Here is an 18,867-nt window from a genome sequence, read left to right on the forward strand (position 1 = left end):
TTTGCATCTATTTTACTAACTAATTTATTGAGCGAAGATAAAATAACACGTTCCTTCATTTAATCGAGATTTAATTTGCCAGACAATCTCCAAATACTTCCTCAGTCGTGCTTACTGAATATAGTTCCTTTGCCAACTGATTTTTCATCTTTCCCGAAGACCATTTGGATTTGTAGGATATCCGCAAACAAAAACCTAAGAGTATTCCCATTACAGAAGAAAGTTTGGATAGTGGCGATTCTTCCAGACCATCTATCCACTCTTTATCTTCAAATGCGAAGCCATGAACTAGGCATGCTTGTTTTCATGTGAATTACTGCAAGAAGATCTTCAAAACTGGTTTCATCCTTCACTTGATAGAGAAATGCTCGAAAACCAAAGCATTTGGGACGAGCTACATAATTTACGTTGTGGAATCGACCAATGACATGCAATGGACTGATTCGGGGTTCCCATGTACTCGTTTCTTCATTCAATTCAAAGTTTTCGAGCTTTTCCCAACAAGAAAGACATTTCTTGTTTGTTTTCAGTTGTTTCAGCGTCTTGCTATGTCGAAAATACACTTCCAACATGGAGTGTTATTGTCGAGTATCTATTAAATCTTCTTGGGCTGCGCTGATATCTTGCATTTGGTATTGTTCATTGTACTCAATGAACAGGTTGTTCATAATCAAGCGTTGGACAACCTGACTGTTTCTTTAGATATTGTGACTAAATAGTAACCAGCAAGCTGTAGTTGCTGAATTTCAGCCTCATTCCACATAGGTGGAAAACCGAATAAACAGATGCCACCACCTTTCCAAATACCTCTAGTTTTATCAAGATCATGGATTATTTCCTGAATTTTCTGTTTCGCAGTTGGAGCAACGAGGTAGGGACGACCTTGAGTGGACGGCTCTATGAAAAATTCATTATCATCAGATATAGCATGTGCTGCTTCTTTATTTTCTGGCCAACCAGGATTGCAAATCATCAAACATTTTGTGGTAACGAAATATGAGTAAGGAGTGACCCGGCTTAACAGAAATAGAAACTCTAAAAAATTAAATTTTGATACCAACAGAAAGGACATTAAAAGAATCGGATTTTTATACTTATATCAAATATATAATCAAGTTTTGTCTAACTCACCAAAAGTTACGAGTCAGGTAAAATTTGCCTTATTTTCGAAAAAAAGGAGAAGTATCCCCTAAGATTTATAAAATCTTAATGAAAATAACACCTCCAGATTCAGCGTATCAGAAAACCCTACTCTAAAGGTTTCAGGCTCCTAACTGCAAAAATGTGAATTTTTTTAATTTTTGCCAGAAGAAAGATTACGGATGCTTGTTTATTGGTTTGGTGGTCCTAGAATATCATGAGAGGGTTCATTCAAATGGAAATTAAAGTTTCTAGTGCTCTTTTCAAGTGATTAAAAAATTGGAGGGCAACTAGGCCGTCTCCCACGTTAATTTTTTCCATAGTCATGTGATTAAAATTTTGCGATAGCTATTTTGTTCAGCATAGTCAAAAAATTTAATGACTATGTCTTTGAGGATGACTTAATCCCCCACAGTTCCAGGAGAAGGACTGCAAGTTATGAATCCTGCCCATTCTTTACAAATAGTATTGGCTATTGGGAAGTATACAGACGTTTTCAGAGGAGATTTTTTCTGGTGATGGGGGGGTCAGGGAAAGGGGTAACGTGGCAGGATCTTTCCATGGAGGAATTTTAATAGTTAGGAAATAGTTCAACTGAAAATAAGGAGCAACATTAAAACTTAAAACGAAGAGAAATTATTACGTATATGTGGGGGTTCACCTTCTAGTCAATACCCCGCTCTTTACGCTAAAGTTTTTTTAGCACTTCCAAAATAGCTATTTATTCTAAATTAATGGCCTTTGTGATTGAGGGATCATTTTTAAAGAAATAGAATAAACTTCGAACTTTAGTGTAAAAAGGGAGGTATTTACGACTGGTGAACCCTCTAATATACGTAATAATTTCTGTTTGTTCTAAGTTTTAATGTTGCTCCTTATTTTCAGTTGAAAAAACTTGTTTTTATTTTATATTCAGGAAGAAATCCAGTGGTCCAAGGCGACCAATAATAGCCACAGCGTCTTTGAAATGTTCATCATTGTAGCGTTTAAGCATAAGTTTTCTCTTGAGAACGGGTCAATATATATATATATATATATATAAAATAAAAAAAAAACAAGTTTTTTTAAATGAAAGTAAGGAGCGACATTAAAACTTAAAACGAACAGAAATTACTCCGTATATGAAAGGGACTTTTCCTCCTCGACACCCCGCTCCTTACGTTAAAGTTTTTTATTGTTTTAAAAAGTAGAGTTGCGAGAAAGAATCAAATTTTAGCGCAAGGAGCGGGGTGTCGAGGAGGAAAAGCCCCTTTCAAATTACGGAGTAATTTCTGTTCGTTTTAAGTTTTAATGTCGCTCCTTACTTTCATTTAAAAAAACTTGTTTTTTTTATTTAATTTCTGAAAGTTTTTGAATTAATGCATGTCTGATTTTGGCTCTCCGTACATAAATTACTAAAATAAAATTTGCATATTAATTTTTTTTTTTGGCTAAATGGCTTTCTCTTAGTTTTGATCAGACGATTTTGAGAAATAAGGGGTGGGGAAGGAGGTCTAGTTGCCTTCCAATTTTTCGGTTACTCAAAAAGGCAACTAGATCTTTTAATTTTTAACGAACGTTTTTATTAGTAAAAAAAACGTAACTTAAGAATTAGTTTACGTAACAAACGTACATAACTTACGTAACTTACGTTACGTTTTATCCCAATTCTTTAAGAATGACCCCTGAATCAGAAAGGCCGTAGAATAAATAGTTGGAATTATTTAAAAAAATTTTAGCATAAAGAGCGAAGTATTTATCTCCTCCTAAATACCTCGCTCTTTATGCTAAAGCATTTTTAGAACCCTTCATAAGCGTAATAATTTCTGTTCGTTTTAAGTTTTGATGCTTCTCCTTACTTTCAATTGAAAAAACTTTTTCATGTTTATATTTTCATTGTTTTTTTTATAGTAATGCTAGAAAGTCCTGCGCCCTTTTCATTGAATTTCTCTTCCCCCATGAAATACTCCTCCAAGGAAAGATCCTCCCATATAGCCCCCTCCCCTGAACCCCACACCCAAACCAAAAAAATCCCCCTGATAACATCAGTACACTTCCCAGTAACCATTACTGTATGTAAACATTGGTCAAAGTTTGTAACTTGCAGCCCCTCCCCCAGGGACTGTGGGGGGTAAGTCGTCCCCAAAGACATAGTTATTATGGTTTTCGACTATCCAGAACAAAATGGCTATCTCAAAATTTTGATCCGTTGGCTTTGGAAAAAAATGAGCGTGGGAGGGGGCCTAGGTGCCCTCCAATTTTTTTGGTCACTTAAAAGGGGCACTAAAACTTTTCATTTCCGTTAGAATGAGCCCTCTTGCAAAACTCTAGGATCACTTGGTCGATACGATGACAGCTGGGAAAAAAAAAAAAAATAAATAAACACGCACCCGTGATTTGTCTTCTGGCAAAAAATACGAAATTCCACATTTTTGTAGATTGGACCTTGGAATTTTTTCGATAGGGTTCTCTGATACGCTGAATGCGATGGTGTAATTTTCGTTAAGATCCTATGAGTTTTAGGGGGTGTTACCCCCTATTTCCCAAAATAACACAAATTTTCTCAGGCTCGTAACTTTTTATGACAAAGACTAAATTTGATGAAACTTGTATATTTAAAATCAGCATAAAAATCCGATTCTTTTCATATATCTTTTAGTATCGAAATTCCGTTTTTTAGAGTTTCGTTTACTATTGAGCCGGGTCGCTCCTTACTACAGTTCGTTACCACGAACTGTTTGATATATATATATATATATATATATATATATATATATATATATATATATATATATATATATATATATATATATATTCCAGGGAAAATGTGATCTAGAAACGTTGCAAACTAGAAAAATTTGTTTAGAGCCTTAATTTTGGAAAAAAATTCTTTTAAGTGATGTAAAATTTATATACATTTAAAGAACAAAAATTTATTGATTTACCCCCAGCAGGGATCTTGTCTTTTTTAGTATCTATGACGCGTGCAAAATCACAAAAGGTGGGAAGTTACTCTGAACAGGTAAAGAAAAAAGCATCAAACAAGACACAGCAAAAATCACATTGAATTGTAAACGTAAATATTGCACAATAAAATCCGCGGTTCAAAGACAAAGCAAAATTACAATGGAATGAAGGAACGCGTTATTTCAGCTTGTATGAGTCTGTGAAAGATAAACAGGGAGGAGGCATTGAATTCACGCCTCAATTACTTAATGTATTTGAAATTGCTAATTTTTAACCCTACAATCAAGAAGTATTATTCTTGCATCTGCCAAGATACACAGGAAGGAGAAAAAAATTCCTGCCTGAATTCTTCAACCACCCTGGAATTGAATGAAGTTATTTTGGCGTCTTTGAAGGATAAACAGAAAAGAGGAAACTAGATTCTTGCCAGAAAAAAAATCATATGAGTGACGACATATTTATATTTATTCAGTTCCAAAATAAGGTTTTCTAATTTGCTGAATTTGATTTTGTAATTTTCATTTAGAAAATCTCACGCTTTTAGGGGGGTTTTGCTCTTTTTATGAAATTAGGGTAAATTTTCTCAAACTCATAACTTATGTTGGGTAGCTTTGAACTTGATGAATTTTATATATCTCGAACCACCATAAACCTAATTTATTTTTTTGTAGAAATTGATACAAAAAATGAATTTTTTAGAGTTGCTATTGCTATTAGCGTGAGTCGTGTTTAATTTGCAAAAATAAAGATGAAACCCAATATTTTCATTTAAACATCGAATTAACAAATTTTATGGTAATACTTGTGTCCTTGCTCACGTGGTGTTCCCTGTCTGTGCCCAAGAACCCCTCGGCATTTCTCAAGTTTTGTGTCAAGTAACGCATAAATGTAATTTTTTATGCTAAAAAAAACTTGTTTTCTGCAATAAAAGAGGAGCTCTCAATCCACCTCATCCATATTCAGGTTTGGCCTAACTGGAGTTAGATGACAGATCAATTTCAGGCCTCCCCTAAACAATAACTCAGCACCCCTCCTCGAATATGGCTGATGCTTAGTTAAATATCACTGTAAGCTGTTTTGTCAAACAGTAAGTGTATCAGCTCACTTAAATGTGGCTTAAATTAAGTGTCTACTTCTAATATTATTCATCTATTAAATATAATTTTAGGGGGTGTTTCCCCCTATTTTCTAAAATAAGGCAAATTTTCTTAGGCTCTGAACTTTTGATAGGTAAGACCAAACTTGATGAAACTTATATATTTAAAATCAGCATTAAAATGCGATTCTTTTGATGTAGCTATTGGTATCAAAATTCCATTTTTTAGAGTTTTGGTTACTATCGAGCCGGGTCGCTCCTTACTACAGTTCGTTACCACGAACTGTTTGGTATGTTACCGTAAATGTCCGAAATATTGTTAATGTCGATATTCACCGTTGAATATTTGAAATGGCTTTTTCTCGGCGTTATTTCAATTAGCTTTGTGAGTCAGCTTTTTCAGTAATATGCAAGATATGATGGTAAAAGTTAAAGTTAGGTAAGGTTAGATTATGTTAGTTTAGGTTAGATTACGGTAAACCTGGTTATAAATATCACAACGGCTCAAAACCCAACAAATTAATGGTTAACCCTTAACCATACCGCGCGGTCGGATATTCTGGTGAACAGTGTACACCGTTTAACATTACAATGTCCGTTGTCCAGAATTCTAACGACTTCGCTGTTTACAGAGTCCTTATCAAATACCAATGACTTAAGGATCGTTTGCAAGCGTCTCTTTTCTCTCTCTTCCAACAATTATTTTATTGGACCGTCATTTTATTAATTCACAAGGAGCAACTTCTTTCCTCTTTCTGATTCAGAAAGACACTTGTGTCATTACCGGGATAATCTCCTATTTCTTCTCTTATGGCCATCAGAAATGGTGAATGATGTGAAAATCAAGAAAACCTCTGTGTAATGAAATATTAGTCTTTATCCTTTTGATCCCCTTGGGTCCAGGGATTTGACTTTCCCTTAGCTTCAATCTTCCACATAATTTAGCTCTGGAGATTCCCCTATGTGATGAGCGTTTTATAGTTTTGACAAGGTGGGGGTTAGTTTTGTCCTAGTGAATTTCTTGCTAACTTTGCGAAGATTATCTTAAGATATAACTGTGGATGAATGTAACAGTGAGAGAGAGAGGGATAAAGAGAGAATAAATCTGATAGAGAGAGAGAGAGAGAGAGGGAGAGAGAGCGGAAGAGAGAGCAAAAGGTAGGTAGAGCGCACTCCATCTCTCTTTCAGTCTCTCTTCCCCCCCCCCCCTCTCTCTCTCTCTCTCTCTCTCTCTCTCTAATCTCAAATTTTTTAAAATAGATGAATAGAATTAAAAATAAAATGAAGTTTATCTACCAAACAATTCACAGTGTAACCTAGAGAATAGACGAAGTCCAAAACAATAATTACAAAGCAAACAGCAGTCGAAGTGTCACAAGGAAATTATTGTGCGACGTAGATTCTTAATAGGATTAAATAAAAAACAACAGCTTTTTAGTAAGGAACAACATTAAAACTCTTAAGAAATAAGGTTATTCCGTACATGAAGGGGTTGTCCGCTTCGCAATACCTTACTTTTAACCCTTAAGTTTTGGCACTTTTAAAAAAGCTTCCTATTCTGATTAAACGAGTGTTTAATGAGTAGTTCTTAAAAAATTGGGACAAACGGTCAAACTTTAGCGTAAAGAGCAAAGTATTAAGGAGGGGGTAATCCCTTCATATAGAACTGATTTCTATTCGTTCTAAGTTTCCATTTTGCTCCTTATTTTCAGTTAAAATGCTTGTTTTTTTATTTAATTTTTCATTGTTTTTCAAATATTGCCGGGAAATCTCCCTCCTCTCAAGGGAAGGTCCTCCGTGGAAGGTCCCTCCCACATAAAATACACTCCCCCATAAAAATCTCTTTCGGGTAATTTAGTCCTTGCTAACAGTCCAACTGTAAAATTTCTTGCAGAAATGTCAGCCTGAAAAATTCTTCTTAGCATACTTTCATTTGAAAAAGACTAAGTTCTAATTATTTTTCTGATCACTGCGAAAATCCACTTTCCGTGCACAAATATTATAGGTAAGCAATGCAAAAATTTTATAACTTAAGCCATATACCTAGGGGCAGGGGGGTCATGTTATCTCCTAAGGTATGGTTTCGGGACTTTTCAACAATGCTGAACCCAATGGCTATGTTAAATTTTGATCGGAAGAACTTAAGGAAAAAAGGAGCGTTGGAAGGGGGCTAGTTGCCCCCCCCCCAAATCTTTTTGGTTAGTTTAAATGGCACCAAAACTTTTAATCCACATTAAATTAAGCCCTCTCTCGATATATCTGGGACCATTGGCTTGATACAATCACTCCTGGGGAAAAAAACATAAATAAACACGTATCTGTGATCATTCTTCTGACAAAATATAAAAAAAAATTATTTTCATTAGCATTTTTTGACTTTAGGGATGTGTTTCCCCCTTTTTCAAAAATCAGGTAACTTTTTCTAAGGCTGGCAGCCTTTAATGGGTAACACTAAGCTCAATGAATCTTAAATATTTCGAATCTTAGGCAGCGCCATAGCGCTGCCTAAGTAAACAGCGATGTGGGCACAATGGAATATTATTTTTTGGCCTGGTTTTACCTAGACCAGGGCATTTTGTACCGAAGTAGCTGTCATAGAAATTTCAAAAAGGGCTCATTTAATTGGAAATCAAAAGAGCTAGCACCCTTTTTAACAGTCAAATTTGATTGGAGAGCAACAAACCCCTCTTTCACTCCCACCATTTCCCCAAATACATCCAATCAATATTATTAGATAGCCGTTTTGGTCAGCGTAGTAAAAGGGTCTGAAAATTATGTTACTGTGGATAACACACAGCCCCCACTGCCCTCACCGCAAGGGTTGTAATTCATGCCCTGGGGGCACATACATTTTTTATAGAAAGCGTGGTCGTATAAACTTCGAAGGGGGCTATTGGATTGGTAATCAGAAGTTTTAGTCCCCTGTTTAAGGTTTAAGCAATCAGAGGGCGGATGACCCCACAAATACACACACACACCTCTTATTTTCCCGAAATGCATCGAACAGAAATTTTGATATGACCACTTTTTTCGGAGAAATTTCGAAAAAAGCTCATTCGATTGGAAATTGAAAGGGCTAATGCCCTTTTTAATAGTCAAAAGTGATTGTAGGGCGAAAAACCCCCCTTGCCCCATGCCCATCAAATTTTAAAACATACCTAATCAAAATTTTTAGATAGAAATTTTGTTTAGCGTATTTTAGAGATCTAGAAATTATGTCGTCAAGGATGACAAGCCCCCCCCCCATAGGCCTCAGCAAAAGGAATATAAATTATTCCCCAAAGGCGCTTAAGTTCCTTATGGAAAGGGTTGTCTTATAAACTCCAGAAGGGGCTCATTGGTGTGGAAATCAGATGCTCTAGTGTCATTTTTAATAGTCATAGTGATCGCCACCACCCCTCCCCCTACATCTATTTTCAAAAAATGCATTTGACAAAAATTTTTGATAGCCATTTGTTAAAAATAGTCCTAAAGGGAAATTTGTTGTTGACAGAATTCCCCAGAGTCTGGAGATAAGGGCTGTAAGTTATGCCCTAGGGGCATATAAGTTTTTTTACGGAAGGGGTGGTCGTGCTAACTTTAGAAGAGGCTAATTTGATTGGAATTATATATTCCTAGTTCTCTATTAAGAGTTAAACATTATGAAAGATACTAAACCCTCATCCCTCCCTGACATCCTCTTTTTCCCAAAACGCATTCAACTAAAATTTTTAGATAGCCATTTTGTTACCAATTGTCCAAAAACTATAAAATAATATTCTTAGGGTGGACACAATCCCCAGGGCCCATGGGCAATGGTTATAATATATGCCCCGAGGCATATAAGGTTTTTATGGAACGGATGATCGTATAAAATATGGATCGGCAGGATCGGCTTACAATTTAAATAAATAAAAAGAGTGTAAGTGTATCCAGGTTATCAAAGAGTATAGATAGAATCTTTTGGGAATGGCCTTAAGTTTGATTTTTCAGGTGAATGAAATTTTCAGGATAAAGTTAATAGACCTTTTTTATAAGAGACTTTATATACTTTATAATAGATAATAGGCTTATAATAGATTTTTTTTAACAATGATATTAACTTTTATTTTTTCAGCTAAACATGAGGAGATATAACTTTAAGTTAAACAATGCTATCTGGGTCAGGATTAAAAATTGTTGAAAAACCTTCTCCAACATACAAGTCGCAACCAAAACTATTAATTCTTGCAGAGAAAAAACTGAAAAGATATATTTTTTTTTGTATGAAAAAGACTACGTCTATAAAAGACGTACAGAAATTAATTAAAAAAAAAACTGTTTCCGCAAAACACTCCATTTGGAAGTCAATCTTACAAGAGTAAAACTATCACAAATCACTATCAATAGATAAATGAAACTAAAAACGAACTTAAATTCCATTAAATAACAGAGTCAAACTCAAAACGAGCAAAAATTAACACGAGTAGGGTAATAACCCTCAATTCCTTCTCAAGACTAGAACATAATTTGCGTTTCAATGAAAAAGAAAACAAACCAAAAACAAATGAATGTGGATTATCAGTGTATTTGACATATGCTGACATTTCTTCCTTAAGGTTTTGATTTTTTTACTAATGAAAGTGAAAACATTATATAAAAAAAGTAAGAAAGCTTAAAACATATTGTTAGTTTTTAGTAGAGTGCAACTTATGTTCTGGTCTTAAGAAGACATGAGGGTTACTAGCCCTACTCATGTTAATGTTTGCTCGTTTTGAGTTTGACTCGGTTAGTTATTGTAATTTCTGTTCGTTTTGAATTTTATGAATTTATTGGTCTGGTTTTTTGGTAGTTTTACAGTTATGCTCAGTTTAGCTTAATGGAGCTCTTTACTCTTCTTTGAAAAACATGTTGTGTGGAAAAAGTCTTAAAAATTAATCAGTATAATAAGCCGAATCTTTTCATTTATTTATTGGTATCAAAATTCCTTTTTTTAGAATTTCGGTTACTATTGAACCGTGTCACTCCTTACGTACAGTTTTTTACCGCAAACTGTTTCAAAACAGAGAAACTGCATTATCAGTATTGTCATTAACCTATGGCTCATCATTTTCAAGATATAATATCCCTCTAAACATCTATGTAGAAGCTAATTACTTGTGTACTTGCAAGGTATTTACTATTTTTTGGTAGAAAAATATTATTATTTGTTTATAGTATAATTGTAAGATAGTCGTCTTGTATATATCTACAAGACGACTAAGCATTCCTTCTTACAGATCTTAGAAGTATAACACATTAAAAAAAAAAAAGAAACTCACCAGCGAGAATCGCATAGACCGCATCATCCATAAGGTAAGAGATAAATTGATTGTTGTAAATATAACCAGGATTGTTATAATTCCATAAAGTGCTTTTCTTCTCCATGTTCCAAAATTCCACACAACATTCGGAGGTGGAACATCCTCAGAAGCTTTTGTTGTGTGAATCGCTCTTTTTAAATTTTCTTTCCATTTGGCACTAGGTTCACAACTTGATGATTCTTCAGCCACCATCTAAAAGTAATTTTACTTTCAACTTGTATAAAAAGAGGAGGCTATGTCTTAGAAGTCAGAATTCCAGCATCAGTTTTTCTTTTACTCGCAGAATACACAGAGGAAACTATGAGAAAAATCATAGAATCCTAATATTTTTGAAGGACTACTTTTTAAGGCTGAGTTAATTAAGGTAAACAAAACCTTCTAAAATATTGTGGGAGAGTTTGAATTAAATTCGTTATGTACATACAGATTGTCAAAAGGGCGTATCAGCAGGATCTTTGAAACGAGTAAGAGCATTGAACTTAAACTTCTAGGGTATGATGAGGAGATGTTAAAATTGCCAGAAAAATATGAGTATACTACTTCTGCTGCTAATACTGATGATACTATGTTGCTGGTGCTTCTAACTATTACTACTGCTACTACTCATGAAAATATAATAATTCACGATAGGGATGAAACATTTTAATTGACAGTGAAAGAAATATAAAACTTTTTAACTGGATATTCCGAAAAAATATACAGTGTTCGTCATCAGCAGTAAAACTTTATATTTTAACTTTATATAAAAAAAAATATATTTGTTTCACTGTCAATTAAAAAGTTTCATCCTTATTTTGAACTGTTATATTTTCGTCATGAAAAGACAGTGTTGTCTTCGAAGTAATCTAGTGCTGCTACTCCTTCTACTACTGCTATGATACTAGTACTACTAAGGCTAAGGATATGAAGTCAAAACATTTCAGGGAATATTGAGAGGAAAGTTGAGCTAAATCATAGCTAAAACTGAGCATACAGATTATAAGAAGGGCGTATCTCAGGAATGGCTTAGCGTATTGAGTTGCAAACTTCAAGGAATAATGAGGAGAAAGAGCTAAATGAAATACACTTTGTAAATTTAGGTTGTCAAAATGTAGTATTAACAATATCTTAGCAACGGCTTGGACTATTAAGTTGAAGCTTTAATGACTTCTTATGGGGGATGCTAAACCGAGCAAAAGGTACTATTTTCAAGCTAGTAGCACTATTGCTACTGCTACTAAAACTACATCTACTACTACTTTTAATAATGCTACAACGACTGCTCCTAAATTTAAGGGTATTAAGTTCAAAATGTCAGGAAAAGTTGAGAGGGTGTTGAACTAAATCAAACCCGTTATGTGCATGGAAGTTGTCAAAATGACGTATCAGCAATGTCGTAGGAACAGTTTAGGGTATTAAGTTGAAATTTTCAGTGTTTGTTTAGGGGATGTTGAAAAAAAAATGCTATATGCATGTTGCCCTTAATGCTCTTACTACTGCTACAACTATTGCTTCTACTTAAATTTCGGGGTTTAAGGTGAAGCTTTCAGGGAGTGTTTAGGCAAAGTTAAACTAAAGCAAGAGAAACTATTTGCATTTAGATTGTAAAAAGGGAGTATCAGCATTATCTCCGGTACGCCTTAGAGCATCAAGTTGAAATATTCAGGGCGTGTTGGAGGGGGGAAGTTTGACTAAACCAAAGGCACTATATACATAGCTTTTCTTGCGCAAAAGCTTGCGAAATAACTCTGACACCAATTGCTAGTAACAGCAACTGTGGCATCTTGGAAGAGCGATTGCATGCAACCTTTACTGTGGCAAACACTATTGTCTGCAGCTACTTGCAACAACAACTACTACAACTGCTACTGCGACTACTATTACTACAGCTACTACTACTGCTACTACTGCTGCTACTATGATTGAACTAAATTGAAAGAGTTAAAGTGCAGTCGGGTTGTCAAAATGGCACAGATCTATAATACCAGGAATGGCATAGGATAAGTTTTTCAAAGAACATGTTCATTGGGTTGAATACATAGAAAGAACAACCGAAGATGAAGAAATTGTAAAAATCGAAAATAAAATTACCAGCTAAAATTGTATCAAATATCATGATCTTATTAAAAGATAAATTAAAGGAGCAATCAATTTTTAATAACAAAACGATTTATTGGAGAAAAAAAAGAATGAAATCCGATACAAGGAAATATCCAAGGCATCTTATAAAGGGATAAGAAGTCATATTTGTCAAGTGTTAATTTTAGTCATCTTTTTTATTATTTTAAGTTATATTATGTTTATTCTGTATTTTATTTATTGTTTACTATAGAATCAATTAACCATTAATTTTATTTATTTTAACTTACGCATCGTGACTTCATCAAAAAGTAAAATATTACCTAAAAACCAAGAACATAGTCGTTCCGGTTCAAATTAAATTAAAAAAGTAGAGAGCTACATTAAACAATAGATTCAAATAATCTTACAAGCAGAAAACCACCATAAATCATTATCAATAAATAAATAAAACCCAAAAAGTACAGATAAAACGGACAGAAGGGCTGAAGCCCCCCCCCCCCTGTGCCTTCAAGAACCAGAACGTTACTTACACTTTACTGAAAAAATCTTTATTTCCAACAATGTATTTTTGCTTAGAATAACATTAAAAAAAGAAAAAAAAATCACCCTCATAACCAAGATTACCGAAAAAAATAAATGTGGGTTGAGAATTAATGCATATAGTTACATTCATTCCTGACAGTCTCAGTAATTTCAGTTTGTTAAAGGTAAAAAAAAGAAAAAACATTTAAAATTTACTTTGTTTCCAGTAAAGTGCAAATTATGTTCTGGTCATTTGAATCCAGGAGGGTGAGAGCCATACTCATCTTAGTTTCTGCTCGTTTTGAATTTGACTTTGTCATTTATCGTAATATCTGTTCGTTTTGGGATTTTATTTGTTTATCAAAAGTGGTTTGCGGTAGTTGTGCGGTTGAAAAAATATCTGGCTTTATTTCTGCTCATCACTCGTATAATTTGTTACTTTACCTTTCTTTGAAAAACTTCTTATGAAAAAACCTTTTTTGTATATTAATTTCTGTTTTATTTTAATTGATATGGTTCTCTTATTGGTTAAGGAAAGAATATAATAAATATTTTCAATTTTGTGCTATAGGAGCCCAGACATGTTACGAAAAATTTTGTAACATTTTTCAGATTAGTTTTTCAATAAAATTTCCGTGTAAGAGTTCAGGGGAAAAAATTCAAACATGTGGGCATAAATCTTTATGATTTTCGGAATTCTAAATGCATGTTATCATCAGGGTATTCAAGAAAATATGACTTATAATAATGAATACAAGACCGAAATTGATAGTTTAGAATTCAATTAAAAATTTTGATTTCTTATCCGTTTATAGGATGTCTTGTATATTTCCTTGTATCAGAATTAATTCTTTTTCTCCAGCAAATTGTTCCGTTATTAAGCATTGGTTGCCATGTTTGTTAAGCTTTAAAGAAGGTAATGATGTTTGCTACGATATTAGAAAGTCTTTTATTTTCAGTAATTATATTAATTCATCTTCAAACTCTTCTCTCTATGCATTAAATGTTTTATTCATCTCTCGTTTCTTAGTTTTCTGCTGTGTTGCTGTTCTTTTTTTTATTTATTTAGTTCATATATTGGCTATCACTTTCAAAACATGACACAAACACTGAAAATACAATGCGGAACTGAACCAATACACATCAAAAAGGTTTATCTAACAACTGCATTTTTCAAATGATTAGGATTAAGAAAGTTCTCAAGTTCTTACACACAGTTACCACAAATGATATTTCAGAGATGTTGCCGTACAGAAAAAAGCACATCCATAACATAGTTACAAAATATAGCCCTTTCTTACACAATAACTTTAAGATCAGCTATAATACAAAATCAGATGGATTTTAACTATATAATACCCCTTTACCGCAAAAATGAATATTTGTTTTGTAAAAACCTCTAATCCTTAATAAATTAAATAAAATAAAAAACAAGTTTTTTTAACTGAAAGTAAGGAGCGACATTAAAACTTAAAACGAACAGAAATTATGCCGTATAGTAAAGGGGTTGTCCCCTTAAAGGGGTTGACCGTGTCAAAAATGAAGAAGTAGAAGTCTAAATTAACCAGACACGCTCCTAAACAAAGTTAGAAGACAGAAGCTATGCTGGTTTGGGCATGTAAAGGGTATTAAAGGGCATCGACCACGGAGAGAGGTGGATTGACAACTTTTGATTGGCAGTATGTCACTCAACTATCCAGAAGTGCACCTGACCGAACAGCATATTGAGCACTAGCCCATCGAACTTTGAAAGCAGCAGCCGTAAAACTTTCCATGAGGATGGATGGGACTTAAGTAAATAAGTATGTAGCCTACTGTTTCTTTGTGTGTTTTGCCAAATTGATCATTATGATTGAAAACTTGAGGTTCCTAGATAACGAATTTTTAACTATTAAGCTTTTACAAAATGCATCAAAATGTACATTAAATTCCCAGTATGATTGGTCAATTATAACATTTATGATATAAAATTTATTGATATTCAAGTCATCAAATTAAAAATGAAATAATCATGTTGTTAGAAATATTCTTAGGGCAATATTTCAAATATTATTTCTAACAATATTTCAAATGAATGGGTCTAGCTTAAAAAGCTTTAAATAAATTTTCCGATTGAATTTATTGTAAACAGTTGAAATTAATATGCGACGTAAAAAAAATTCGACTGATCTCCAAACACAACACAGCGACGTCAGAAGAGCCAGATGCAACTTTTTCTGTAACAATGAAGAGCGAACTCGTATTTTCTAGTCAGTTAGAAGCATCAATTCACATAAATGCAACCCATACCAAATTCAAATCCAGATAATTCAGGAGGGGGTGTTGATCCTTTTTTTTCTATGCCATTTTAAAACTAATTATTTTCTTTTGTAGTTTCCTCACAACAATTTACCTTTATTTAAAGATACAATCTATTTGCTGCGGGTATGAGTGCCCGAATAAAATTTGCCAAGGAAAGAAGCAAGTCTATTTATTTATTTACACGAACTTTATATTTTTCCAGAACGTCGCAAAATCTTGTATTTTCAATAAACTGTTGGTCCTGCTATGGGGGGGATTCTCCAGCCTATTGTATATGCCTATTTCCAGGAAACTGAATCCTTTCCTTTCTTATGAAAAGTATATCTTATTTGTAGAGTTTTGTATTTTTCTATTTCAGTTTTTCAAAGTTTGCAGGTTCACGCGATTGGCTTCCAGCACTGAAACACTAAAAAAATAAGTAAACGAAAGTCCCATTTCCCAAATATTCACGAATTTAGCGCTTAGGGAAATGTATTCCTCGATAGCTACAATTCAATGCACTTTGACAAATAAGGAATTCTCAGGAATTTTCATCCTGTTGCTTCAAGGCTATGTTCAAGGGATAGAAAACTCACTGCTTCAATAGGTTCTCCGTAAGCGGTTTTCCATAAGAAGACTCACTAAATGAGGTTTTCTTTTATAAGCTCAATTAATTTTGAAAGGATATCTAGAAAAATGTCTTGGTGAAAGGTAATACTAATTATTATTTGATAATGGATTGAGCCACAAAATAATTATAGTATTATTTGAGGAAAAGCCCCTAATAGCATTAAAAAAGGAAACAGTCAAGAGTTGGGACAAACCCAGAGAGGAGAAGGGCCTCGGGGCCACACAGAAGCCTTCACGAAATCCTTAATTTTCTTTAATTCTGAGGAACTTTTTGTTCAAATTACCAAATAGTTTCTTTTTTAATAGTCCCTCCCCAAAAACTTCCTTCTTACTTGCCTGGCCGAAAGAATTGGCACTGGAAGTAAAAAAGGATGAAATATATGAGAAACATAACTATATATCGAGAATCTTATTAAGATTCTACAAAACAAGTCGATAGTTCTTCTTTTTTCTTTCGTTCTTATTGTTTAAATAAAAAAAAATTAAAAATTACGAATGAAAATGTAGAGTAGCAGTAAGCTTAAAACAAATAGGCAAAAAAATAGTAAAGAGTGATTTGGGCACTATGTATTTTTATAAAAAAAAAATTGACCAGGTCGCCTTGCATAGAAGATGCTGTCGTAGGAACTTCAGAAAGCGCGAATTCAATTGGAAATTGAAGGGACTATTGCCCTTTTTAATAGTTAAAAATGATGGGAGGGCAACCAACCCCCCTCCCATCCCCATTATTTCCCCAAAAAACGTCCATTCAACATTTTGAGATAGCCATTTTTTCAGCGTAGTTGAAAGGTAAGAAAATTATGTCTTTGAGGAAGACAACCTCCATCCACAGCCTCATGGCAAGGGCTGAACATTATGCCCTACGGGCATGTAAGGGTTTCTTAGAAAGAGTGGTCGTATAAGCTTCGGAGGGGGCTTGCTGGATTGATAATGAGAAGTTCTAGTGCCTTTTTTAAGATCCAAAGTGATCGGAGGGCAGATACCCCCCACCCAAATGTTGTATTTTCCCGAAATGCATCTGATGGAAATTTTAAGATGATCATTTGTTGAAGTAGAAACTTTGAAAAGGGGTCATTCGATTGGAAGTTGCAAGGTCTAATACCCTTTTTATAATCAAAAGTGATCGGAGGGCAACCCCCTCCCCCCTAACGCCTCTCATTTCCCAAAACAGACCCAATTAAAATTTGAGATTGCTATTTTGTTCAACGTAGTTGATAGGCCTGGAAATTATATGTTTATGGATGACAACCTCTCCCCCCCCCCTCTCTAAGCCCTCATAGGAAGTGTTGTAAGTTATTGCCTGATGGCATATAAGGTTCTTATGGAAAAGGATGTCGTATTAACTTTGGAGGGGGCTGATTGGATTAGAAGTCAGAAGTTCTAGTACCCTTTTTAAGAGTCAAAGTGGTCAAAGGGCAACCATTCCCCCATCCGGTCATATTTTCCCCGAATGTATCCGATAGAAACTTTGAAATGACAATGTATTGTCGTAGAAACCTCGAAAAGGGCTCATTCGTTATGAAATTGAAAGCCTAGTGCCCTTTTTAATAGTCAAAAGTGTTTGCAGGGCAGCATTCCCCCCTACCAAACGGCTATCATTTCCCTAAACACACCCAATCAAAATTTTGAGATACCCATTTTGTTCAGTGGTAGTTGAAAGGTCTGTAAATTTTATCTTTGAGGATGATACCCCCTCACAGCCCTCAGTGCATAGGTTGTGAGTCATGCCCCAAAAGCATATAAGGATTTTATGAAAAGTTTGTCGTATAAAATCTGGAGGGGTGTCAATGCACTGGAAATAAGAAGTTTCAGTGCCTTTTTAAAAATCAAAGTAATCGGAATGTAGCTCCGCCTCCTCATGTCGTACTTTCCCCAAATGCATCCAATAGAAATTTTTAGATAGCCATTTGTTCAAAAATAGTCGAAAGATTATATAACAAAGCCTTTGGGGTTGACAGAATCCCTCAGAGTCTGGGGGTAAGGGTTGTAAGTTATGCCCCAGGGGCACATAAGGTTTTATGGAAGGGGTTGTCGTGTGAACTTTAGAAATAGCTCATTCGAATTGAAATGTATAGGTCTAGTTCCCTTTTAAGATTCAAAAGTGACAGAGAGCAACTAGACCCATCTCCCTGACATCCTGTTTTACCGAAACGCATTCAATTGAAATTATGAGATAGCCGTTTTGTCGCTTATAATCCAAAAATCATAAAAAAATGTCTATATGGTGAACACAGCCCCCCAGGGCTCAGGAAAAAGGTTTATAATCTATACCCGGAGCAAATAAGGTTCTTATGGAACGTGTGGTCGTTTAGACTTTGGATCGGATGGAGCTCATTTGATTGACAGTCGAAAGTTCAAGTGCACTCTTTAAGAATCATAAGTGAACGGAGGGCAATCAGCGCCCTCCTTACCCCCAAACCTATCTTTCTCCAAAAAACATCCGATTAAAAATTTTACGGCAGCTATTTTTTCAGTATTGTACAAAGGTCCAGCAATTATTTCTTAGGGGATGTCAACCTCCCAGGAGTCATCAGGGCAAGGGATGTAAGTTAGGTAAATCGTTCATTGTTTATATATAATGTGTTTTATTGAGAAATGTATGCTTGTTTGAATTTTACTTTCAAAGAAGACGAAGGGTATTCAGATGAGCCTTTCAGAGAATGTTGAGAGGTGTTGAACTAAATTAAAACACGTTATGTTTATAAGGATTGTCAAAAGGGCGCACCTCAGGAACAGCTGAGCATATTAATTTAGAAAATTTAGGAAATGGTAAGGGAGATGATCGAAAAGGCAATATGGGAAATCCGAACTAAATCAAAAGACGCCCTGCGCATGCAAATTTTCAACAAAGCGTGCAAATTTTCAACAAAG

General features: G+C 34.5%; 1 protein-coding gene across 1 annotated transcript in view; it reads right to left on the reverse strand.

Annotated features, from left to right (window-relative positions):
* LOC136036477 (delta-sarcoglycan-like) overlaps positions 1-18,867 on the reverse strand; it is an 89,540-nt gene that overhangs the window by 58,477 nt on the left and 12,196 nt on the right. The window contains exon 2 of the mRNA XM_065718738.1: positions 10,462-10,695. Within this exon, the coding sequence (XP_065574810.1) occupies positions 10,462-10,695 (234 nt within the window). The remainder of the gene's footprint in view (positions 1-10,461; positions 10,696-18,867) is intronic.

This window comes from Artemia franciscana, chromosome 15, assembly GCF_032884065.1.
Source record: "Artemia franciscana chromosome 15, ASM3288406v1, whole genome shotgun sequence".
NCBI lineage: Eukaryota > Metazoa > Arthropoda > Branchiopoda > Anostraca > Artemiidae > Artemia > Artemia franciscana.